General features: G+C 37.6%; 2 protein-coding genes across 7 annotated transcripts in view; one reads left to right on the top strand and one right to left on the bottom strand.

The window, feature by feature from the left end:
- The first annotated feature begins 1,514 nt into the window (after window positions 1–1,514).
- Window positions 1,515–13,599, top strand: ASB14 (ankyrin repeat and SOCS box containing 14). Its single transcript, XM_049640764.1, has 10 exons — window positions 1,515–1,636; window positions 3,323–3,377; window position 3,709; window positions 3,827–3,958; window positions 4,056–4,214; window positions 6,729–6,974; window positions 9,415–9,586; window positions 10,042–10,585; window positions 12,401–12,554; window positions 13,309–13,599. Exons 1-10 carry the CDS (start codon window positions 1,515–1,517, stop codon window positions 13,485–13,487), a joined length of 1,764 nt encoding a protein of 587 aa, XP_049496721.1. The 3' UTR covers window positions 13,488–13,599.
- Window positions 1,588–26,162, bottom strand: part of APPL1 (adaptor protein, phosphotyrosine interacting with PH domain and leucine zipper 1) — a 54,275-nt gene continuing 29,700 nt past the window's right edge. For 3 of the 6 annotated variants that reach the window (XM_049640749.1, XM_049640753.1, XM_049640750.1), the window contains 6 exons: window positions 25,658–25,832; window positions 25,305–25,341; window positions 24,544–24,690; window positions 23,913–23,963; window positions 23,535–23,624; window positions 17,024–22,522 (listed from right to left, as the gene is read on the bottom strand). In XM_049640749.1, coding sequence (XP_049496706.1) covers window positions 22,376–22,522; window positions 23,535–23,624; window positions 23,913–23,963; window positions 24,544–24,690; window positions 25,305–25,341; window positions 25,658–25,832 — 647 coding nt within the window. In that variant the 3' untranslated portion in view covers window positions 17,024–22,375. Of the gene's footprint in view, window positions 1,624–17,023; window positions 22,523–23,534; window positions 23,625–23,912; window positions 23,964–24,543; window positions 24,691–25,304; window positions 25,342–25,657; window positions 25,833–26,162 lie in introns of those variants that run through there. The other 3 variants (XM_049640752.1, XM_049640754.1, XM_049640751.1) reach the window with 3 other exon arrangements.

Below are 26,162 nucleotides of genomic sequence, written 5' to 3'. Positions count from 1 at the left end.
GGCTTAACCGACTGAGCCACCCAAGCGTCCCACTGGATAAAATTTAGTATCAGAAAACATCTGTTTTCACAAGTGTGCAGTCATTTCTTCAGCTTCAAGAGTAGTTCCCTTTCTACTCACTTACCAGAGATGGTTATAAATAAGGAAGTATCAAAACAATTCCGGAAGTAACCCCTTACATCATACTTTTACAACATCAGCTCCATTTCTCACAGTCCCCCGGGGCAGGAAGCGTACATACAGAGGCAGTAAGGTGGCTGGCGGCAGGCCTGTCCACCCCAGGCCATAGCGTGCTTCTTGGCATTTAGTTCGTGTTTAATTGGAAATACCAAGTGTCTCTTCCTTATTTTTAATAGTTAATGTTCTCATTTAGTATATACATTCAAAATATTAGTATAGATTATCGATTTTAAAACATTTCAACAATACAAAATTACAGTTGAAATTGTATTATCTTGTGTGTGGAATTAACTCCTTCCTTAGGATTCCCAGTACACTTTAGGCTGCAGCTCTGTAGCCCAAAGAAAATGTAGGTGCAGCTACCCAGTGAATCAGGACTGTGGGGACAGTCACTTTGATAAATTGGTCACAGAAAAATGGCCTCTCAGATGAAAAATTGATTCTGGTCTGCAGTGGCCATGAGCAGGAGAATGAATTCACTTCACACAGCCAACCCCTTGCAAAAGCATTTTATACCAGGAATAAAATGTTTAGTCCTTTAAATTTGATGAATATAGCAGTGAAGAGAAGGGATCGTGTTTCCAAATAGAGCTAAACCCCATGTAAAAAACAAGGAGAATGTGCCAGACTGTCTTATGATCATGTATTTATAGTAAAGCTATTAATGGAATGGCCACTACGGGGAGGGGAGACCCTAAATAGAAATGAAAATCCTGATGTGCTAATCTTACAGTGAGAACTTCCATGCTCTCCTAAAGGATATAACAGAAGGTAAAAAGTCTGGTATGTGATTGAACCTATTCTATGATACAACAGAAATGTTCTTTTAAACAACTGAGTTATTGCCTAAGAAAATACATTGTTTTTTACTACCACTATTCCTGTTATATGTTGTTATTATGAGAGTGCATATATTCCTATGATGTGTTTATTTTTAATATTTGCTGTTGCAGCATAAAGATGTTTTGGGTGAGGGCTACAATGACTGAGAAAAAACTCATAAGCCAGGTCTAAAATAAACCATTACTTTCATAGTTAAAACGACACTGACCCAAGTTTTATACGGAAGGTTGATTTTCCTGAGTAGGCATTAAGTAAATGGCTAATCATGGCAACTTCTAATTTATATTGAATTTGTGGCAGTCCAGAAAACTCTTTTGAATTTATGGGAAAAAATGTAATGGGTATTTTTTCTAAATCTTGCATTTGCTTCATTTATCACTCCTTTCAATTTTGTAGTTTTCTGAGTTTCATTTGTAATGAAACTGATAATCTTTTCGTAACTGGAAAAATATTGTCAATTCATTCTGACTTGAAATCTGTCAGCATCTCACATGGATAATTACGCCAGTGATGAAGACACAGATGAGGACTTTGATACCCAGCTCGTCATCCAGGAGAGTATACAGGACATTCACAAGCCGGGAACTACACAGCAGGCACCTGCAGATGAGAGGTAATGGGATCTCATTGGTGATGTACTGGAAGGATTCAACAGTTGAGACTTGTCATTAGTATACTTCTAGTGTTGTGATAAAAACAGAAGAGAGGGTCAAAATCCATTTCAATTATCATTTCAGTATCTATGAGACTTGAACAATTTGGAAAGAATTCAGAATGTAATTAGTAAACAGTTGAAGGAGGTTAGGAGCAGCTCTACATGAGGATTTGGAGACTGGAAACCAGAAGAAATACATTAGGATGTGAAAGACTAGAGAACTCTAATGCACCCTGTCTTTGGGGAGCCAAGGAAATGCAAAAAGCTAAGCAATACACATAGAAAATTATCAGCCTTCGTGGGGAGACAGAGCAAGGTCCAGTCTTTTGATTCATATCAAAAGAAGGAATTATGTAAACTTAAACCCAGAAGAGACTAACCCTTTCTGAGGTGTGTCTTCAGAATTCTGTAATGACGGCACTAGAAAAGGACTCCGGGGTCCCTCGCTGATGTAAAAGAATCGCCCTGGAGGTGGAATGTGCACAGCCAAGCACACCTGCTCAGATGCTCTCTGACTCATCTGCAACCTTACCCCCCCACCCCCCAGCAGTTACTATTGTTTTTCAGGGGTGATAAAAGTTGTTTGCTTGGCGTGGTGACCTCTATTTGCCTGCTGGAGGTAAAACTGGATAAATGTGGTTTTAGCTCTAAGAGACTTTATAATTAAACATAGAGATGTTGAAATACGTTAAAACTATACTTTTTTTTAAAGTAACAAACTCACGGAGTGATCACTTTGTGCTGCACTATTTTTAAGCATTTTTTAAATATTGACTCATTTAGTTCTCATTACCTTTCTATGTTGTAAGTACTGTTATCCCTGTGTAGAAATAAGAATACTGATAAGCACAGATAAGTGTTACCCGAGGTCACAGAGCTGCTAGGTAAGAGGCAGGCAGTCTGGCTTCAGCGTCTCTTTACCACGCTATTCCTATACTTTTGTGTTACATTTAGGAATAATCTTTAAATAGTTAAAGTTTTGTAAAGAAATTGGGTTTAGGGGCACCTGGGTGGCTTCAGTCGGTTGAGAGTCTGACATCCACTCAGGTCATGATCTCATGGTTCATGACTTCAAGCCCCACTTTGGGCACACTGCTGTCAGCACAGAGCTTGCTTCGGCTCCTCTGTCCCCCTCTCTCTCTGACCCTCCCACACTTGCACTCTCTCTCTCTCACTCAAAAATTTAAAAAAAAATTGGGTTTATTAGATTATATTAACCTTGTGATTAAAATTTTTTAAGTTCATTCAGTAATTAAGTCATGATTTTAGACTGGAAGGCATAAGATTTTGAGGACTGAAATATTTTACAGAAATTGACTATAGTTGTAGATTTCAGTTATTAGACTTGCAAGAATTATATGGAACTTAGGAAGGCTTGCTGACTTGGTCTACCTGAGACAGGTGGAATAATGCCACCCCCCCACCAAGGAAGACAGACACAGGAGACCGATTTCCCTGGAGCATGTTTAGGGTCACACCACATATATTTTGGAAGTATTCCCATTAAGCCTCATTTTAAGAGTTTGTTGTTAGAGTTCATCCTTGGCTAACTACTATTGCCCTTATTGTTTCCTTTTGTTTTTTGTCACATGCCTTTGTTTTCCCTCACTTTGGGGATTACATATATATTTATTTTCTATGCAGTTCCCATTCCTTTGTGAGCGCTGACTATAAGAAGATAATTGAAACAATAGAGACAGTTAAGTACTCTTCTTATTCTATCCCCTCCAACTTGTGGTAAGATGTGATGCTGACAAAGGACAAAGGGCAGCACATCCCCTCTGAGCTGAGGAAAGCCTAGAAGCAGGTTCTCCCAAATGCTCAACACTGTGGGGGTGTCCAACGCTGATTGTCAAGAGCCTGCGAGAAAACACCACAGCACCACTTAGCCAAGAGCTCCTGGGCTCCTCGGTGGACTGGGCTCTTTCTCTGTAACCACACGAGGGGTGGCCACTGGCTGGGATGGTATGGAACACTAGGCGAACACCTGCTTGTTCGTCCTATGCCATTTGAATGCGTCTCTCATAAAGGGTGGTGCTAGAACTCTGTCGTCTCGTGCACTAACCTTGATGGTGGAATTCGGAAGCAGTATGGGCTGCCTTGTGTGTGTGCCAAATGTGAATCTGTGCCCATTCAACTCGTTAATAGGTAAGGAAGATGCATTGGCACGCCTGACCAAGTGCCATTCTGCTTTTGATGAAGCAGATGAGATAGGCTGGCTTCCTCTGCATAAGGCTGCGGTGCAATTAAGCAAGAACATTTTGGAAATAACTCTGAAAGGTAAGCTCCCTTTACAACTCTTCCTGATGCTTCTGAGAAATGAATTTAAAATTTATTTCTGTATCTTAACCTGTGTGGTCTAATGGAATTATTTCAGCTTCAAAACCCAGTGTGTGGGAGCAAACCACCCACAGCGGGGAAACGCCACTTTTTTTGGCTGTCAGCAGTTGCCTCTTAGAAAACACCAGTTTTCTTCTTGTCAACGGCTGCAATCCAAATGCCAAGAATTCTGAAGGCAATTCTCCTCTTCTTACAGGTAAATTAGTACCTTGTCTCTGGAAAACAGTCTGTCATTCTGAGTGTCCCCCATCCCAGAGGTTTTGAAGGCAACTTTTTAAAAATTTTTCTTAGTTTTCATCTTAATTCCAGTTAGATAACAATGTTATATTAGCTTCAGGTGTATAATATAGTGACTCCACACTTCCATATAACACCTGGTGCTCATCACAAGTGCATTCCTTAATCCCCATCACATTTCACCCACACCCCTGCCCCCCCCCCCACCCCCGGCAACCATCAGTTCTCTATAGTTAAGAGTCTGTTTCTTGGTTTTCCTCTTTTCTTCCCCCCTCTGCTCATTTGTTTCTTAAATTCCACAGATGAGTGAAATCATATGGTATTAGTCTTTCTCTGATGTCACTTAGCATAACTCTCTAGCTCCATCCACATCGTTGCAAATAGAAAGGCAGCTTTTTGTACATAGTTGCAGTGCTGTCATTCTGGTCCCAACTGACCCATGTCATGGGTACCTGACCCTCAAGCTTTCTACAGACTTATCCTTGAGGTGGCCTGAGGCAAAATCTCTGCCAACTGGCTGATCATTTTGCATTGCATGGTGTCTTAACCAATTAATTTAGGTGTAAGAACGATAAAAGGTGAGCAGAGTAGGGAGAGGCAACCAATGGTGGGGTAAAGACGGCAGATTGAATACGAATGGCTAATTTTCCTCCCTCCTGAGTCTTCACTAAAATTATAGTCAAGAAATTGTCTTAATGAGGTAAAATACAAAAGAATGAGGAGAACAGGAGAGGAGACAACAACAACACAGTTTTTTAAAACCTGGAGAGCAGGTGGATGAATACTCAGTGACAAGAAAGCCAACTCAACTTGGTAGTGGGGAAAGCAGCACAATTACATCAAAGGCTTGGAAGTTGTTGGCGGCAGTTACCTCATGGAACGTGGGTGAAGGACAGGCAGCTAACGGGAGGATTGGTTGAACCCTATTAAGGAATGAGTAGCCAGAGTGGTCCCTTCTCCCAAACCACCCGAGTTCTGGACATTTATCATCTGGGAAATTTAAACAGAGGTTCTCTGGATGGGGGGTATTAGACAAGGGTGGGAGTACTAGATTGAAAATACTGGAGGAATTAAGCATAAGCCAAGACCTCCCAGCCCTCCTCTTCCACCAGGATTCTAGAAAGATGGCAACCAGAACTTTACCCTCCAAGAAGAGGCTTCTCTGGGGAATATGATATACCCAAAAAGAAAGAACTGAAGGGAGTGAAATTGGGGGTTCCCCAACAAATGGCCCAGACATAGCAACATATAGCTATGACCACACTCCAAGAGCCCCTCCCAACATTTAGGATTCCCAGTCAGCTTTTTAGTCCCCAACTCTTAATCATGAGCAGATAGTCAAGGACTATCTGAGAAAAGTCTTCAACAGAGATAAGAAACTTGGAGGAGACAGACTATTTAGGCAAAATAAAATGTAGGGGGAAATTAGAATTCATTTAGAGCAATTAGTGAAAACTAATGAAATAATAGGATATTACCAAAAAACTGAACAAAACAGAACCAAAAACACTCTTGAAAATTAAAAATATGATAGTAGAAATATAAAACTCAAAACAAGTGCTGGGAGATAAAGTTTCGGGAAGTTTCCAGAAGATAAGAAATGGGAAATAGGAAAGAAAAAGAAAAAAACTAGGACAATCTAAGAGGAGCAACACATGAATCTCAGAAACGCTAGAAAGAGAAGAGACAAGATGGAGGTGGTATACCATCATGAAATAAGTCAAGAAAATGATTTCCTAAAACAAAGGACATGTGTTTCCAGAATCAAAGGGCACACTAAGTGCCAGCTCAATGAGCTAAAAAAAGACCCAACACCCTTGGCACTTGGTATTTCCAGTCCTACAGCACTTTCTATGGCACATTATAAACCGTTATAGACAGAATTCACACTGATTCAACATCTGGCTCCTAGCAAGATTCCTCATACACAGGGGTGCCAATAATTAACAAATGGATAGGGAGATGGATACAGTAAATTGTTTTAGAATCTTGGAGGACTTAAAGGTTATCATCCAAATGCGAATGATAACAGCATAAATGCAGAAAAACCAATTAGAAAATTTTAACAAAACACGAGGTTACGAATAATTTCATAATTACTGCTGTTTTTGTTTTTCTTTGTTTAAAGTACCCAGGAGCATTTCTAGGACTGTACTGGGTACTTAAGTTCCCATTTTCTTGAGGGAGGAACACAAAAATGATAAATGAAAATTTTATATGTTTTGTTTTTCAGACACATAAGCAGCCAATAGACAGTAACTGTTCATGGCTTACAGAAAAGACAATAGGGTATTGATGTAAAACACTATTGGTATTATTTGATATATGCCTCATTTAACAGTGTGTTTCCTAAACACAAAATGTTGGCACAGGGGGGTAGCTAGGAAGAGCTCATTAAGAAGCTTGAGGGACACTGGCTAATAAGATACTCTGGCCATAATTTCCTGGTGACATTTCACTTCCAATTTCCCAGCTGTTCTACGTGACTCCTATGACATGGCCTCCTTGCTGATCAGCCATGGGGCAGATGTCAATCTGCGGTGTACCAACGAGAGGACCGCTCTCCATGAAGCAGCCAAACTGGGCAGGCAGGACATAGTAAAGTTGCTGCTGGTTTCTGGGGCTCACCCTGATCCACGGAGCTCCTATGGATTCACTCCTCTTGCTCTTGCTGCCCAAAGTGGATACACTGAAATCATGGAAATGTTACTGCAGAAAGGCAAGATTTTCTATACGGTCAGCACACCCCCAAGGGATAACGTGACGCAAGCATCCTCCTTTTTGTGAAGAGCTTCAAGATGATAGAAATTAACATTTTATTTAAGCCTAACAAATGTCTGATGAAAGTATGTGTTAATACTGGCTACTAAAAAGCCTAGAGATTGAACAGTTCTCATTTGATGTGGAGCAATTTCCCTAAAATTACTAGGATGCACCTTACTCTAGCATAATGTTCCCCGACCATGCTGAGGATGGTCAGTTTTTAAATGTTTTGCCTGTTGTCCTTTTCTAGAGTCACAGAACAAAAGTCCTCATATTACCCCCTACATGTTGTCTCTGCTAAGTCATGAGGCAGTCCAATGTGTTATCAGATGCTTCTGGTGTTGGGAAGTTTTTCCTGATTGCTCCTCTTTGGGTCCCAGTTCTTCCTTTAGTAATAACCAAAACCCTGAGAGAAGGTAGGCAATTTACATTTATTGAGTACTTTCTAAGCACCAGGCAATAAGCTACCGCTGCCTCACGTGATCTTCTAAAACCCTAGGAAGTAGGCATTATCGTCATTTTATACTTAAGGAAAGAGGGTCAGGGATGGTACCAGTTGCAGGACTTCCTTTTAAACGTGCCCTCTCCTGCCACCAATTTGAGATCTGGTTTAACTGGCAGAGTCCTTGGCTCAGAGAACTCTGCAATTTATTGGCTTTGAGGAGAACCCCCATTGATGACCCTGTTAAGTGAAGCAATGTAGTATCTAAAGCTTTTTTTCAAAGCAAATCTTTACCAATATTTAATAAAGTCCCAATATTAGAATTACCTTTTGTATTCTCCTTCCTGTCTGTGTCCAGAAGCCTTCTTTCTTTAACAATACATGGTCCTGGTCTCCAATATTCTAGACTACAGAGATTCCTATATTTAAGAACAACTTTCTGCTTTTTAGACTTACCTGAAACTTTACTATCATACAGGAGAGGCTGTTGTAGTTCCCAATCAGTGGCCATAAGACATTTTAAGTAAGATGTTTTAAATGAGCAACAGCAGAGATGTCTAAAGTCAATAGCTAGAGTAACAAAAATAAACACTAGACCCTTCATCTACATAACAAGAGTAACCTTTTGTGTAGATCACTGATTAAAATATAAAGAGAGGCACCAGATTTTAAATCCTTAACTCTAAAGAAACCACATCGGTTGACCTCAGTGAATACTTTCCGAGGTAACTCCCTTATGATGTAATTTGCACAAAGTGATATAACTAGTAAATGGCAGAGCCAAGATTTGAAACCACATCTGTCTCATTCCAAATCATGTTACTTTACTGCCCTGCATTATTAGAGTGGAAACACTACTTCATAGAAATAGGCCCTGGGTCTGGTGTACCTGTATGTGAATCCCGAACTGCCTTGCTTACCAGCTGTGCGTCTCTGGGGAAGTCACTTAACCTCAATGAGCTATGGTTTTTTTCTCTTTAAAAAGAAGATACTAGCACCTGCTTGTTAGGGCTGTTGTTGTTTAGAAAGTATGCACACAGGAACCTGCACATAGTGAGCACTCATCCCATGGAGGCTTATTAGACATTTCTTCATGCATTCCAGGAGGGGGGGGGTTCTTAATCACTGTATTCTGATGACTATGGAGTCTATTTACTAATTTACTATTTACTAATTTAAAGCCACTACATCTTTTTTATAGGAGCTGTGAATAGGCCCCGAATGATCTCCTTTCTCTTTGTCCATTTTCAAAGGTGACTCTTTCTTCAAAACCCATTTTACTGAGAGGCCTTCTGCAACTGACCCAAAACTCCTTTCTCCTTCCTTCACCATCCAGTTCCCCTCAAAATCCAGAACTGAGATCTTTTAGAGGACATTTTGCCTACAATTGTACTCTTATTACCCACACCATCACATGACAGCATATTGGGTACTACAATTTATCCTTTTAACTATAAGTCCCCAACTTCAACAACAAACAACCACAGTATGTCTTACCGTGAACAGCTACCTAAGAACATGTGAAAAAACAGAACAAACACCCATTTTTCACCATAACATCAACAGATGGCATGGTGTTACAGTCCAACAGGATTGTTGGTACCATGCTATACATAAGGGTGGGGTAAGTGGACTTTTATAGGCTAGTCTGGAAATAAAATCTCCTTTAAAAGGACTTCTCCTGGAATTTGCAAGTTCCAAACAATTAACTTATAAAGTTACTCTGAAAGCCAACCTAATTTTAACTGAGAGACTGCTTGCACCATTTCTTCCTTCCCCAAGTACATTATAAACTGGCCGAGAGCAGGAGGCACCTTTCTTATTTCTTTGACTTTGTAGTGCTTTGCTCAAGTGGCTGCTTAATAACTGCTTTTTGGTAGTGCTTCTATATTAAGAATGCATAAGTAGTAGAGTGGAAAAGATTTTTGCATAACAAGACTTTTTCTCCTCTTAGGAGCTAATGCTCTTGGTCAGGCCTCTGACTCTTCTTCCATCTTACTTGAAGCCGCCAGTGGAGGAAATCCAGATTCTGTGACTCTCTTGCTAGAGCATGGAGCTGATGCCAACATCCCTAAGAATTCAGGCCACCTTCCCATTCATGTTGCAGCTGACAGAGGCCACTTGTTGTAAGTTCAATGACATCACCACAAATAATAGAACTAGCAAAAGCTGTGGGGTTTCTTTGGAGCAGCTTCTGGGAACTTTATATTCTTCTTCTCTGATCATATAATTCTAACACCCTTTTAAAGATAAACTCAACCAGTAAGACAGTGAAGTCAGGCATCCTCTGTAACCACAGAAGAGACATAAAACTATTTTATTATCGGGTCTTTAGGCAATAAGGGGAGCTCCCGGTCTCACTAATTGGACTAATTCTGAGTTTTATATCTAGACAGTTTTATTTAACTTCACTAAGTAGCTGAGCATTTACATGCAGGAATTATACTTTTTGGGGGTTAGGGGGTTCTAAATGCCACCTGATACTAATACCACCTGTACTAGCATATAATAATCGTAAACAGGTTAATACTACATCTTAACAAAAACAATTTTTTAAATACCCCCTGAAACTCTTTCTCAGAGCCCTGAAGATTTTGGTTCCAGTTACGGATTTTGCTGCCATTAAGCAGAGTGGCATCAGTCCGGTCCACTGTGCAGCAGCAGGAGCACACCCCCAATGCCTAGAATTCCTCATCCAGGCTGGATTTGATGTAAATTTCATGCTGGATCAGAGAATTCGCAAACACTATGATGACCATAGGAAGTCAGCTTTGTATTTTGCTGTATCAAATGGTGACCTCTCTTCAGTTAAGCTGCTTCTGAGTGCTGGAGCTCTGCCCAATCAAGACCCAGTTAACTGCCTCCAGATAGCCCTAAGGATGGGCAACTATGAGCTGATAAGTCTGCTGCTACGGCATGGGGCCAACGTCAATTACTTCTGCAGAGTCAACCCTTTACATTTCCCATCAGCACTGCAATACACATTGAAAGATGAAGTCATGCTCAGGATGCTCTTGAATTATGGGTATGACACAGAGCGATGCTTTGATTGTCCCCATGGAGACAAAGTTCATCCTTGCTATACTTTTGAAGGCTGGACATCTACAGTTATCAAAGACACTATGGTAAGTGCACAGTATTGTCTGTATCAACTTATACAATCATTAGTGGCCCTGGACTACACCAAGAGATAAGACTCCATCCATTCTCTCTAGAAGATCATAGTTCAAAAGATTTTTAAGTTTATTTATTTTGAAAGAGAGTGAGCAAGAGAGAGCAGAGGAGGGCAGAGAGAGAGGGAGAGAGAATCCCACGCAGGCATCATGCTGTCAGCAGAGAGCCCAACGTGGGGCTCAATCTCATGAGCTACCCAGCTACCTAGCTCAACTGAGCTCCCCAGGAACCCTGAAAAGATTTTAATGTGATAAATACGTGGTAAAATAAACATGATGGTAGATGTAAAAGGTACAGGAACAGTTCAGAGGGAAGTGATTTAACTTTACTTAGGGAGTTTCACAAATGAACTAGCATCTGAGTAAGGTTTTAAAGAATGAATGTAGTCTTACAAACTAGTTATGTTTTTTCTCTGAAGTGCTGAGTCATCGAGCTAAAATGTTTCTAGGGTCCTGATACCTGTATCCCTTAGTTCTTGGCTATCTCTTTTAGGTCTAAAATTTGATTAAATAGGTTTCTTTGGCCACCTTTTTAATGAGAAAGAAACACAAAAAATGCAGTTGAGTACCCTCTTCTTCTTGAGATGTGTTCCTCTTGTGATGTCTGCATCACACCAGTCTATTTCCCCCCTAACCGGTCATTTCTATTTTCCCCAACTTGAGCTCATCCCCAACTTTTCAAAAAGCTGCCACTCTTCAAGTTTCACACGTTACCTTCTCAAAAAGACCCTTCCTTACCCATCCACCGTTATCTAAGGTAGTTGTCTTCCCTAATCTTCTGATAATGCTATTTCTTTTATAGCACTTACCACTTTCTGAAATTATCTTTTTAACATTTACTGATTACATGTCTCCTCCACAAATACATCAGTGTAAGTAAGCTCTTGTTCACCACTTTCCTCAGCTTAGAGATCTGTGCTCAGCACACAGATGCACTATAAATACCTGAGTTCGTATTAAAATCAAAAATTAGTGAACGGAGAAAGCACTTTGAATCAATTCTGGAAAGTGAAGGCAACATATTAATATTGTATTATTAGTTTTAGGTTATGATTAATGTAGGAGCTGGCATTTAGGTGTATATCATCTTGTATTATTTCCTGACTTATTATGTAGTAGTACTTGACTTCTTACATGGGCATCTTGTCTAGGAGCATGTAAATTACCTACCGGCAGAAACGATCATATCCGTCAGGCATGAGGATAGGAGTAGGTTGTGAATGACAGAAAACCCAAAATGAACGTGACTTTAATAAGGTGGCTCGTTCCCTTCATATAAAGGCCACAGGTAAACAGCCTTCTAACTGGACAGCTCCTGACACAGGAGAAACTTGCATCCACATTCCAGCCAGCAAGGAGGCAGGCAGGCTGAAGCAGCACACACCGTGTTCTTTTAAGTGCATTCTGGGGGTTGCTCACACTTCCACTCACATCTCACTGGCTAGAACTTAAGTGGCCACGTCTAGGTGCAAGGAAGCTGGAGAGGTAATCTTTATTCCAGAGAGCCGTGTGGCCAACCAAAGGGAACAATGGATATTAGACAACTGTCTCTTTCACACCCTGATTACATCTTACATAGTTCTGAAGATACAGCAGTTAAGTATTTTTCCAAATGTCAGAGCTAAGAAATCATTTCCTTGTTCAATGCCTGGTTTATAAATGAGGGGCTTGAGACCTTGGTTCCTAACTTTGAGTTTTGTGTTCTAAACCCCCCCATAGTTACTCCAGTTTTTCATTTGCTTTCATAGTTCCAATTTTCTTCCTTAGTTCTGTGAAGTAATAACTTTGTCATGGCTGCAACATCTCTCTGGGAAGGTTGTTCGAGTGATGCTTGATTATGTTGATCAAGTTCGAATCTGTTCAAAGTTGAAAGCTGTGCTCCAAAAACAAGGGCTCTGGTCAGAAATCCATTTTATCTTAAGTGAGTATCCTCCTTTCTTCTAAAAGATTTTTACCAAAAATAAAAGGTATTCTTATTTGTTTCATAAAACATTCTCTCTGGTTAAAAGCTTTATCTAAAGAAACAAAGGAAAATACTATTCCTCTCTAAAAAAAAAGTTACTATTTATTACTTACTTTGTACTTCTTATCATTTCCCAGTAGATAAAATCTGTTAGGTAATTACATATTATATGGTAGGTAATGCCTTTCTCCTAATCCCATGGAACACTGTACATACAGGAATTAATAAAAGCTATGAAATGGCAACAAAAACAGGGATGAGAAAAAGTGAAGATCTAAGCCCGCAGAGAATATCAAAGGATGCTCCAAACCACATTCTTTCACAGTAGAACATAAGTCAAATTAAGAGTTTCTTTCATCTAATTTCCCCCTGGGTGGTGATCTTTTAGTTCTCAGCCTGATCCAGAGGGATAGGACAGGGCAAGGGAGTGGTTAGAACACAAAGATTTAAGGATTTCAGGTCTCACAGGCCAGAGCCACAACTGATGCCAGTCTTTGGATTCTTAACTTGACATGGTTCTGTAATCATATCTACAGGAAGGGTTGCAAAGAGAAGGGAAAAGCTGTTTCGCTTTTAACTTTTCCATTTCAACACAGCAAATGAAAATTTTGGTGGCTTAAGTATAACATACATTTGCTGACTAAACCCTAAGATCACTAAAAGAAGGAACAGCTCTTTTCCATTTGGATAACATGTGTTTCTCTCATTTCAGCAAACCCTCGATCCCTCAAACATTTGTGCCGCCTAAAGATCCGGAAGTGTATGGGGAAGTTACATTTGCGCTGCCCTGTCTTCATGTCATTTCTTCCATTACCAAACCGTCTAAAAGCGTATATCCTTTACAAAGAATATGATCTTTACGGACAAGGAATTTTCACAGGAACCTGGTAATCAAACTAGATGAAAAGGTATATTTCTTTGAGTTGCATTTCTTAAAATTTGACTTGTTACATAGGATTCATTATTTCTCACTTTACCTAACAACTAAAATCTCAATGCAAATCTACATGTTAATACTATTTCTTAATATTCTTTTTTTTTTTTTTAATTTTAATGTTTATTTATTCTTGAGAAAGAGACAGAGCATGAGCATGAGCATGAGTAGGGGAGGGTCAGAGAGAGAGAGAGAGGGAGACACAGAATCCGAGGCAAGCTCCAGAGCCCGACGTGGGGCTCAAACTCACAAGCTGTGAGATCATGACCTGAGCCAAAGTCAGAGGCTTAACCGACTGAGCCACCAAGGCGCCCCCTATTTCTTAATATTCTTAATATTGCTTCTCAAGAGCATTCTGAAAGGCAGTTAAAAAAAAAAAAAAAACCAAACTGTAAAATTTCAATTAACAGAAATGTATCAGTTCTCACTCTGTACTGATTTTGTATTAAATGTTAGAATCTACATTTCTACATGCTCAAAACAGTAAATGTCACCTTTAATAATTTAAAAGGATTCTTAACAGTAATCTTTTTTAGAGAGAAGTACATACATAAAATGTCTTAGTAATTACATTGAATAAAATACTGACCCCAGTACTTGACCTACAAGTTAGCTGTTCTTATGCAAAAGTCCCAAGGCCAGCTTAATGTCTGTTTACTTGTAGAGTCCCGCACTGAAGTGGAGTAATTTGGTTAACTGAAACAGAACTTTCAATTGCAACGTCATCATTAATGGGAAACATGCAGTCCTTCTTTCCATAAAACCCTGGCTAAGGGTTCCCATTTACTGGTTAATGTTATCACTGGAATAGAAATTAAACGGGTTTTCAGATGGCTTATGTTTTTCTGTACTGACTCTAGTGCAGTACTTGACACACAAGAGGGGCTCACTGATAGCAGCTGTATTTATTAAATTATTTTTTTAAGTTTATTTATTTTTTATAGAGACAGACAGCATGAGCAGGGGAGGAGCAGAGAGAGGGAGAAAGAGAATCACAAGCAGGCTCTGCACTGTCAGCGCAGAGCTCAATGTAGGGCTTGAACTCATGAACCATGAGATCATGACCTGAGCCAAAACCAAGAGTCAGACGCTTAACCAACTGAGCCACCCAGGAGCCCCTTTTTAAATTATTTAAAAATTTTTAATTCTAGTATTTAACATACAGTGTTAAATTCGTTTCAGGTGTACAATACAGAGATTGAACAACTCTATACATTCATCACTCAGTGTTCATCAAAAGTGCACTCCTTAATCCTTATCACCTGTTTCATTCATCTCCTCACTGACATCCCCTCTGGTAACCATCAGTTTGTTCTCTACAGTTCAGAGTCTGTTTCTTGATTCACTTCTCTTTCCCTATGTTCATTTGTTTTTTTCATAAATTCCACATATGAGTGAAATCATATGGTATTTTTCTCTGACTTACTTCGCTTAGCATTATACTCTCTAGATCCATCCATGTTATTGCAAATGGCAAGATTTCATTTCTTTTTTATGGCTAAATAATATTCCATTGTGTATGAATACCACTTCTTTATCCATTCTTCTATTAGTGGACACTTGGGCTGCTTCCATAATTTGGCTATTGTAAATAATGCTGCAATAAACAGGGGTGCATGTATCATTTTGAATTAGTGTTCTTGTATTTTGGGGGTAATACCCAGTAGTGTGATTACTGGATCATATGGTAGTTCTATTTTTAACTTTTTGAGGAAACTCCGTACTGTTTTCCAAAGTGACTACATCAGTTTGCATTCCCACCAACACTGTACAAGGATTCCTTTCTTTCCACATCTTTGCCAACACTTGTTTCTTGTGTTTTTTCAATATAGCCATTCTGACAGGTGTGAGATTATCACATTGTAGTTTCGAGTTACATCTCCCTGATGATGATGTTGAGCATCTTTTCATGTTTATTGGCCATCTGCAGGTCTTCTTTGGAGAAATGTCTATTCATATCTTCTGCCCATTGTTTAATTGGATTGTTTCCTGGGTGTTGAGTTGTATCAGTTCTTTATATATTTTGAGAACAACCCTTTATCAGATATGTCATTTGCAAATATCTTCTCCCATTCATTCAGTAGGTTGGATGCCTTTTTGTTTTGACAGTTTGTTTCCTTCGCTGTGCAGAAGACTTTTATTTTGATGTAACCCTAATAGTATCTTTTTGCTTTGATTTCCCTTGCCTCCAGGGACATATCTAGAAAAATGTAGCTATGGATGATGTCAGAGACATTGCTTACTACCTGTGCTCTCTTCTGGGATTTTTATAGTTTCAGGTCTCACATTTAGGTCCTTAATCCATTTTATTTGTGTATGGTGTAAGAACGTGGTCCAGTTTTCCCAATACCATTTGTTGAAGAGATTTTTCCCCATTGTATATTCTTGCCTCCTTTGTCAGAGATTAAAAAACAAAGATTAATTGGCCATAAGATTGTAGGTTTATTTCTGGGTTTTCTATTCTGTTCCATGGAGCTATGTGTCTATTTTTATGCCAGTACCATACTGTTTTGATTACTATAGCTTTATAAGGTAACTTGAAGCCTGAAGCTGTGATTCCTCCAGTTTTTTCAAGACAGCTTTGACTATTCAAGGTCTTCTGTGATTCCATACAAATTTTAGGTTTGTTCTAGTTTCGTGAAATATGCTGTTAGTATTGTGATAGCAGTTGCATTAAATCTGTAGATTGCTTTAGGTAGTATAGAGATTTTAACAATATTTGTTCTTCCAATCCATGAGCATGGTATGTCTTTCCATTTCTTTGTGTCATCCTCAATTTCTCTCATCAGTGTTTTATAGTTTTCAGAGTACAGGTCTTTCGTCTCTTTGGTTAAGTTTGTATCTAAATAGTTTGTTATTTTTGGTGCAATTACAAATGGGAGGATTTTTAAAAAGCTTTTATTAAAATTCCAGTTAGTTAACGTATAGTGTAATATTAGTTTCACATGTAGGATTTAGTGATTCAACACTGCCAAACCCAATGCTCATCACAAGTGCACTCCTTAATCCCCATCACCTATTTAACCCATCCCTGCACCCAAATCCCCTCTGGTAACCATCAGTTTGTTGTCTATAGTTAAGAGTATGTTTCTTTGCCTCTTTTTCTTTTAATTTCACTTACTGTTGCTTCATTATTAGCACATAGGAATGCAACAGATTTCTGTACGTTGATTTTGCTTCCCGCGACTTTACTAAATTCATTTATCAGTTCTAGTAGTCTTTTGCTGGAGTCTTTAGGGTTTTCTATATATATCTGCAAATAGTGAACGTTTTACTTCTTCTTTACCAATTTGGATGCCTTTTATTTCTTTTTGTTGTCTAAGTGCTGTGGCTAGGACTTTAGTACTATGTTGAATAGAAGTGGGGACACTGTACATCATTGTCTTGTTCCTGACCTTGGGGAAAAGCTCTTGGTTTTTCCCCACTGAATGTGAAGTTCACTGTGGATTTTTCATATTTGGCCTTTATTATGTTGAGGTATGTTTCCTCTAGACCTACTTTGTAGAGGGTTTTTTTTTTTTTTTATCATGAATGGATGTCATACTTTGTCAAATGCTTTTTCTGCATCTATTGAGATATGACTTTTATCCTTTCTTACCGATGTATCATGTTGATTGATTTGTGAATATTGAACCACGCTTGCATCCTAGGAATAAATCCCACTTGATTATGACGATTTTTTTAATGTATTGTTGGGTTCTGTATGCTAGTATTTTGTTGAGGATTTCTGCATCTATGTTCATCAGAGATACTGGCCCATAGTTCACTTTTTTGGTGGTGTCTTTTATCTGGTTTTGGTATCAGTGTGATACTGACCTCATAGAATGAATTGGCAAGTTTTCCTTTCTCTTCTATTTTTTGGAATAGTTTGATTAGAGTAGATATTAACTCTCAAACGTTTGGTAGAATTCACCTGTGGAGCCATCTGGTCCTGGACTTTTGTTTGTTGGAAGTTGTTATTACTAACGCAGTTTCTTTGCTGGTAATTGGTCTGTTCAAATTTTCTATTTCTTCCTGCTTTATGTAAAATTATGTTTCTAGGAATTTATTTCTCCTAGGTTTTCTAATTTATCAGCATATAATTTTTTATAATATTCTTACAATTGTATTTCTGTGGTATTGGTTATTTCTTCTCTTTGATTTTAATTATTTTTTTTAATGAGTCTGGCTAGAGGTTTATCAATTTTGTTGATCTTTTCAAAGAAGAACCAGCTCCTGGTTTCAGTGATCTAGTTTTTGTTCCAATTCATTTATTTCTGGTCTAATCATTATTATTTCCTTCCTTCTGCTGCTTTGTTTTGTTCTTTAACTCCTTTAGGTGTAAGGTTAGGCTGTTTTGAGATTTTTCTTGCTTCTTGACATAGACCTATACTGCTGTAAACCTCCTTCTTAGAAACGTGATAAAAGCAGTTATAGAATGTAGGTTAAATTTTGATTTCTGTATATTCTGTGAAGGTAAGTACAGGTTTCTGTACTTGGAAAGTGAGGAAAGTGAAGAGACATGCATTCAGCCACACCTGTGTAGCATTTCGATAGCACATCAACAAGAACAGAGTGATGGGTAGGATGATGTTCATTTTCACCACAGGCCCAGTCAACTATAGCCTTGTTATTTGTATGTTTAGTGTTAGTATACTTTTTTTTTTTGCATAATATAGTCATCTCAGGGAAACTGAAGTTAGAGAATTTCTTTCTGATGTGGAGATTCATGGCTATACATTCAGTAAGCACAGACTTAAAGTTACTTTTAATGATATGATTTTCACATTCAAACTTGCAAAATTAGCTGGCATGAATAATTTTTATTTTTTTAATCAAATTGTGGTGTCTGTTTTAAGTGAGTAGCGGATTATAGATATGTCAATATACAAATATATTTACGATATACATGCACATAGATACATAATTCTAAAGTTAGTTTTATCTACTTCCTGGACCTTCTAAAAGTATATACATTTTATAAAACTCAAAACGAATTAAAACAGATACTCCCAATGGAAGAAAAGAACTTGGTAAGTGCTATAGGAAAGTATAAAGAGCACATGGGATGAATATGCATTAGTATTAAAATTACACATCAAGCTCACTTAACCTGGTGTACACAGTATCCTGTGCCTTTAAATTGTTTCTTTGAATATAGCAGGTATATGTTGTCTGTAACATGTCTAGGGGTAATTCCTGAAACATCTATTTTTCTAAAGGAAAGAAGTCACTAGTGATGAATTAGTGTTATGTCCCAGTAAGTGACCGCTTTTTTTCGTTTTAGCTATTATGGAATTGCAATGGGCCTAGATGTGTAACTGTAGTGTCATAACATATTAAGAAAAAGTCCATTTGTTTCATAAGCATCATTTGGAGTTAGAGAAATAAAACTGAGTATATATCAAATACCTCATACAAAAAAGACTATACAAAAATCATGGACTTTATTATACTTTAAAAATCTTCTAACAGCATAGTTCCTGAAGCCTTGTCAGAGAATACCTACTTTGACAAAAAAATAAGCTCTCCACCCCACACGTATACCACCATTACATAAAAATTGAGTTCTTCAAATTCAATTCTAAAAGGAAATGTAGCATGATTTTTAATTGTATATATGCATGATTAATAGTATCAGTGAGATAAGAATTAACCAATTCACTTAACATTACAAAATCACCAAATATACAAAGCAGTTTTGCACATTAGTTATAACTTAATCCCCAGTTCTCATATTAACTGAAGTAAATTACATGAGTACAAGCCACAAGAGACTAGTTTAAAAGTGTCGTATAGTTCCAGTTTCAATGTGTGTCATTAATGTAGAACAAAATCTCATGAAAGAAGAGTAAGTCAAACTTGCTAAAAAATAAAATGAAAGCCTTGCTTGCTACAATCAGTGTGTTTGAATATTTTAAGTACAGTTTGAATGCTAGGAGGTCGTTGTCAAAACCAATGTTAGTATTTTCATTTTATTAATTAATTCAGGTAGCAGAAGGTTTTGCAATACATGGGATCTTGGGGTCTATCAGCATTTATAATAAGATTCAAATCTTAAATATTTGTAGCTCCTACATGTAACTCAAAATTAACGTCAGATGCCTTTACCACACAGGATTATATGTTATGTAATGTGTTACGCATACCCTACTCCCCTTTTCCCAAGCATAAAGGTAACGTCATTTTACCACCCCTAGAGCCTGAGAATTCTTTTGAAATTAAACACATACTAGTCATTGTAGAAATAGCAAAAACAAGACTGGCCTTGGGAACTTTGTCCAGTCCCTTGTTAGCAAGTTTTTAAAATTTTGAAAGGGAGAAGCAATAGTTTCCTGTCTACTGATTTCATTACCATAGTTATAAAAGTACTGTTTGTATAGGTAGCAGAATGCATAGCTGAATTAGGTAGACTTAGTTTCTTTTCTTTTAAAGAATCAGTTTTGTTAATTTCTAAAAACCATCAAACATAAGTATGAATCTGAGAAAGCTATCCCAAATTCTAATTCAATCACCACCAAAGCATCCAAGAGCCAGAAGGGATTTCAAAGGGTAACAGACCAAGATCAGCTTTAACATTATGCAGAAACCCATGGGCAGCCTTCATCAAACAAAAAGGAAAGTTTCTTAAAATTGATGCTTAAATATCTGTAGTATGGAATAGTTCACATAGTTCTACAGCAATGGAACAAAAGTTGAAATATCTAAAATTGTTAATCCCACATAATAACTTCGATTTGGTGTTGGAATGCTCTTTGGTCTGATCTGTGGACACAGGTGTATTATTAAGGAAATTCCTATCAAAACATGACTTAAAAGGAACTACCTAAGTCTGACAGTGCCTTTAACTTTAGCCTTCACTTTGACCCAGAGTACTAACAAAGGGCAGCACTTAGTTACCGTGCAAAGCGCCAGCCTCGTAAAACTGCCCCTAATGCTAACCACCTTCTTTGTAGGGTGACAAGTTTCATCTGAACCAAGCGAGGCAACAACTGAATAGTATAAACAAAAGACTTAATGAAACAGAGAGTTTACTAATTCTCAGAAGGGTTAAAAGCCAGACCTACCATGGCTAAATCAAGTGCTGACAACAGAAATTTTGACTTCTACCAAAGGAATGACACACAAACTATCAAGAAAGCATTCCCATTTAGCAAGCACAAAATCAACTGTCTTCAGAAAGTATTCTGTAAATTTCTACTTTTTTACTATCTGTTTTGGTAACATAAGGCTTCAAAATAATGATCAAGTAATCATTATTCCCATTTGGCACATGAATAAAAAGAATATCATGATCCTATGTATAATTATTCCATTCCACAGAAAACAGGGTGCACACCATGTGAAACAGCCACACTATATTGTGAGAGCTAAAACAGATGCTGCTTCTAAATTCAGGACTAACACGACTATATCAAAGAACAAAGGGCTTTTCCCCTTGTAAAATTAGTCTTAGTGGCTGGCAAATCTCTTGAAAATTTTAGTTATGTGACTATTTTACTCAATATAATTAACCTGTCTCTATATAGTTTTACACGTGAAACAAAGGAACATAATTTCTATCAGCAATGTTAAAAATCTGAGTAAAGAAAAAAAATCAAGTTTTGACATAGAGGGAGGCAGCAGGGAAGTATCATTTAACCTTGGCACTAGGCTAAAATCCTTCCTTGGTCAACTCTCTTATACCGAACATTCAATTTCCTTTCAATATTTCATAGAATTAGACCTTTTACACATTTGAAGAGTAGAAGTATGTACAATAACTAGTGCAAATTATTCTATTCTCATATATTAGTTATTTGCCTTTGTGGATATAAAGTGGTGATCAGTATTTTATCAAAACATGGAATTATGAAAATACTGTGCATATCAGTCTGAAATTTAAAAGATTACATTTTCTAAACTAAACTCTGGGCATTTTTACTTTAAGCAGGCAACAACCGTTATAGAATTTCTTTTGAAATGTCACTTGATTTTCAATAAAAATTATTTCACGCAATGCAGAAAATATGATGTATTATCCTGTAACAATATCTTTACATTTTAAGTCCTAATCTAAAATGTACTTGAACAAAAAAAATCCCTTTTAATAAATTCCAAAATCTTATTTTAACCATTACTGCTCTGCAGCAATAATTCAAGTTCCAACCTGAGAACTAAGAATAAGATAATTAAATGCCAAGGGCTGTATCAATCCTGAACTGAAGACACTTAAGCTTCTTTCCCACTGGCATCAGGTGTCATACATCAGAGAAATGTGAGCAATCCCAGAAAGTGCCCTGAAATCACAGTACCACCTGCCACAATTTGAAACCTTAAGCCTAAAATCTTTTTTCTAATTACTTTATAAAAGTTCTATTGCACATTTAATAGTTAAAATATTTGCAAACTTGTAGAATTCTCTGTATAAAGGTTTTGAACCGATTCAGTTGAAAGCTTCCTCACTGCCAGCAAAAATGTTCCTAACGAGAAGAGGAAGCATATCCATGAATATCTGAAGCTGAAGAATAATGGTTTCTTATGGTCACAGCCAATTACAACGCAAGAAGTTCAAAATTTGAAGGAAAAAAGGCTTGAACAAGTGTTAATTCCTCAGCAATCTACTTCAAGGAGATGAACAGGTTTCTTTTAGACATGTGGAATTTGATGTTACTGCATAGTATATCGTTTTTAAGGAAAAAAAAAAAAACAGTGCATACCTAAGTGGTCAAGGTCAATCTTATTTTAAAAAATGAAGTTAAAACAGGTAAATATAAACTTTAGTCTCCTTGGTATATCGACAAAGTTGTTACCTTGTGCCATTTCACCACAGAAACCGTCAATAAATTCCAAGGGGGGTAATACCAACCAAAAAGCAAGGATAAGTTCATGCTTCTGACTCTCTTTTCTTTCCTTCTTCTCCCAAATCACTCTCTTCTGACTGGCTACTGCTAAGGACAACAAACTGCCCCTCACTACTGGCTTGGTTTGGTCTACTGGAAGCAGCTATCAACCGACTTTGTTCTTCTAAGTCCTAGTAGAAAAGACAGAAAAGAAACTAAGTTTGTTTGCAATCAAATGCAAAACTATGCATTTAAAATATGTACTTGAGAGCTGCTCAATCTTTCTGTCATGAACATGTATGCATAATTCTGGCAACTTACTGAAAACAAAGACTACACACAACCAGTGCAACACCAAAGTGAAATTTGGCACCATTTTAGAAATCCTGTAAAAGCCAACATTTCCCTCTTCTCCATTTCTATGGCTAACAACATTCAGACCATCGTTATCTTTCACTACATACCACACGAAAAGGCTCACAATGGATCACTCCACAGCCCTTCCCTTCCACCTCTCTGTCCAACTTACCTTGCTAAATCAGCCGTTGCCCTCCTCAGCCTAACCTAGCAAGGAAGCCTCAACTTCAGTGTCATCGTCACGTCCCTCTCCTTTGTCCATAAGTCCAATCAATTCCCAATTCCTGCTGATCTGTGCTCATTAAGTATCCCGCAAATTTCTCTTTTCTGTTGCTACTGCCACCACCCATATCTGGGTCTGACAATCTCATGTATCACCATCTAATGCATTCTCCAGATTTTGCTCTGAAACTTGCCTAACTTAAAATTATCCTGTTGGATGGACAATGATTTGACACTGCTGGTAACATTAAATATTTACATAAATATATGTTCATTCCTGGAGGCCAATACAGCTTCCAGCAATGGCAGTTAAGTCTATATACACACAGCCTCTCAAAAGACCTGCTTTGATAGCAACAAACTTTGCTGGAATATGGAAATATAAGTTCTGGTACGTTTGCTAAACAGCAAGTCGACGACACATCGGTAACTATAACGTAAACATCCTATCAGAAAACAGATGTCTTCCTTTTCTGCTGCGCTATGAATCATCTGATTATGAAGTGGCTGAGGAAGCAGAAACAGAATTTCATTTGGAAATTCCAACCTGGAAGTCACAGTGCTGAATTAAGGAAACTTCATAAACATTACATCAAAAAAGATCTAGATACTAGGACTACATACCTTTTCGATTTGTTTTTGTTTACTGAGTTCTTTCTGTTGTTTCTCTTTTACCCTCTCTATTTCCTTTTGTTTTTCTGATGCCCTACGATCCTAAAACACAGATAAGTACAACTAAGAATTAAATATGAAACAACTTTAAATTTTAGACTTTTCAATTCATATGGCCTTTGTAACCTTTTCATATTTTTATATTTACATGAAAGCACACTAAAAATATACATTCTTAGTCATTTATCCAAATTCTAAATACTGCATCAGCAATAGTATCCACTGATAACCTTACACAGCAAAATCATTTTATTTACTTGCTAATATGAAAGATCTTATATTACTTTAGATAACATTCTTGGATAATTAATAAGTATCTTAGATTCTTACCAGTTCTGCATGCAAAGCTATCTGTTTTGCCAGTCCAACAGAATCACAAATCTAAAAGGGGAAAAAACAGGAAAAACTCAGCCAGTTCTCATTCAAAGTAATAATTTCAAGTATCCAAATGGCTGGTGCAACTAGATTTACAACTCATTATAACACACTGCTTCAGACAAAACCTGATTTAAGAATGTTTCAGTCCCCAAACGAAGCACCTGTGTATTTTCTTCAGAGTCTGAGTTTCCACTGCTGCGTCTCGCCTCTTTCACACACCCACCTTCCGGTTATCTCAAATTCATTACTGAGATGCTAAGGTTTGCAGAGAACTAAGCAGATGCAGATGCTGTTCTAAGCTGAAGACATCTGGAAAAAGGTGATTGCGGGAATATACTGCAGTCCCCGAGTAAGGGAATGAGGCCAGAAGACTGCACTAGCCCTCAATGGCCAGGGAAGACACAGGTCTGTAAGTCAGAAGGCCCAACATATCGGCTCAGATACCTTCAGAGCAACAGGCTTTGGTCAAACAACTGTGCTGAAGCAGGCCAACTTTGGGAGTTTTTTTCCAGAAATCTTACTAAGAACTTTGACTATGATATATATTTCACAACCTAAACACATTTTGAAAGGCCATGTATACCTTTTCCCCCTCATTGTTTGATTCAAATATGTAGCAGACTGATGACAGATTACTTTCACTTCTGCCCCCTGATGTCCGAAGAACAAATCCAAAAAGCCTTTTATTTTCCTGGTGTGTAGCATACAAAACTACACTGGGTAATGGAAACTGCCAAAGAAAACATCAGAAGCAAACATGAGATTTTTCAAACACTTACAACTGCACTCTTATATATAACAAACTCAATTACTAAGTTATATCATAAACAGAACATTAGAGCCAATTTTTTTTTTTTAACAACGTGGCAATCCAAGAACAAAAATGTCATATTTGGTTTGGATTACCAGGCAGAATAAGAGGTTGTTGAATGCTGAATTTATTAGTCATTTACACATTTTACAATAACCAATAGAATAAAAAAAATGCTCTATATTATTAAATGATTAAATAAGAGCATATACTTGCAACTATTTCAACCTAGATAACTATAAACTCAATCATGTTCACCTTTTAATTCCTCCTGTGTTTATCCCTTAACCAGGCAGCATATATCATATCCTAAGAAAACCTAAGTATCACAGCAGATTGCACAATTCTTTAAGTTGCATGGAATGTTCAATTATAACTTTATAGGGGAAGATGTCCACCATCAGCTTAATTATAACTTAGCCAATCATAATTACTACCATATTTCAATATATAGGTTCAGAATTATTATAAAGATACACATGTGTATGTGCACAGAAGGATTTCCAATAAAGCTTTAAACATGCCGAACTCACCGTGAGCCTTGTAACTTGTGTCTGTGGATCAATTAACCTATAATTAAAATTTTGGAAAACATTTTAATTAGGCTGAAATTAAACTTTTCGTACAGTTTTTTTTTTTTTTACATTTATTCATTTTTGAGAGACAGAGAGAGACAGAGCAAGAGCAGGGGAGGGGCAGAGAAAGAGGGAGACGCAGAACCCAAAGCAGGTTCCAGACTCCGAGCTGTCAGCACAGAGCCCGACGCAGAACTCAAACTCCCAAACAGCGAGATCATGACCTGAGCTGAAGTCGGATGCTTAACCGACTGAGCCACCCAGGCGCCCCATTTTTTGCACAGTTTTTTAAGGGGAAGGTCATTACTTACTTTAAACAATCACAAGTGACTAATAAATGTGACTCTGTCATACGAAAGATGTTATGGATGGCCCGGGCAGCTAAAATTTGCCGCATTGTTTCATAAACAACATCTGGATTGTCATCTGATTTCACCTCCATGGAACCAAGGAATCGGACAATAAATAACTGATGAAGAATAGAATCTACAAAAGAACAAGATACATTATATATTTCTAAATTCCACATATCTCTTCCTAAGAATAAAACACACTGTCACCTTTTAGATTTTGTAGTAAAAAATACAACCTAGTAGAAGTATTTACAAATTACTCCTAACTACAGTGTTCATGTTATAAGAAAATTAAGGTCTCAAATTCAAACAGCAAAAGGTTCTGCTTCAACAATAGGTGGTTCTTGTACTATTCTTATACCTTTGCTGTAAGCTTGAAATGTATCAAAATAAATAGTTACTGCAAAAAGAAAAAAAAGTCATGCTCCAGTTAGCAGAAGAAAACATGAACTGCTAGGAAAAA

The sequence above is a fragment of the Panthera uncia genome, chromosome A2 (assembly GCF_023721935.1).
Source record: "Panthera uncia isolate 11264 chromosome A2, Puncia_PCG_1.0, whole genome shotgun sequence".
Taxonomy (NCBI): domain Eukaryota; kingdom Metazoa; phylum Chordata; class Mammalia; order Carnivora; family Felidae; genus Panthera; species Panthera uncia.
The sequence above is the reverse complement of the archived record's forward strand: the minus strand, read 5'-3'. Positions and strand labels throughout refer to the sequence as shown.

Excerpts from the sequence above, each read along its gene's own strand:
- ASB14 (XM_049640764.1), top strand. The coding sequence starts at position 1,515 with ATGGATAATTACGCCAGTGATGAAGACACAGATGAGGACTTTGATACC. Across the intron at positions 1,637-3,322 it reads CAGGCACCTGCAGATGAGAG|TTCCCATTCCTTTGTGAGCG; the intron begins GTAATGGGATCT and ends TTTTCTATGCAG. Across the intron at positions 12,555-13,308 it reads AGAAATCCATTTTATCTTAA|CAAACCCTCGATCCCTCAAA; the intron begins GTGAGTATCCTC and ends CTCTCATTTCAG.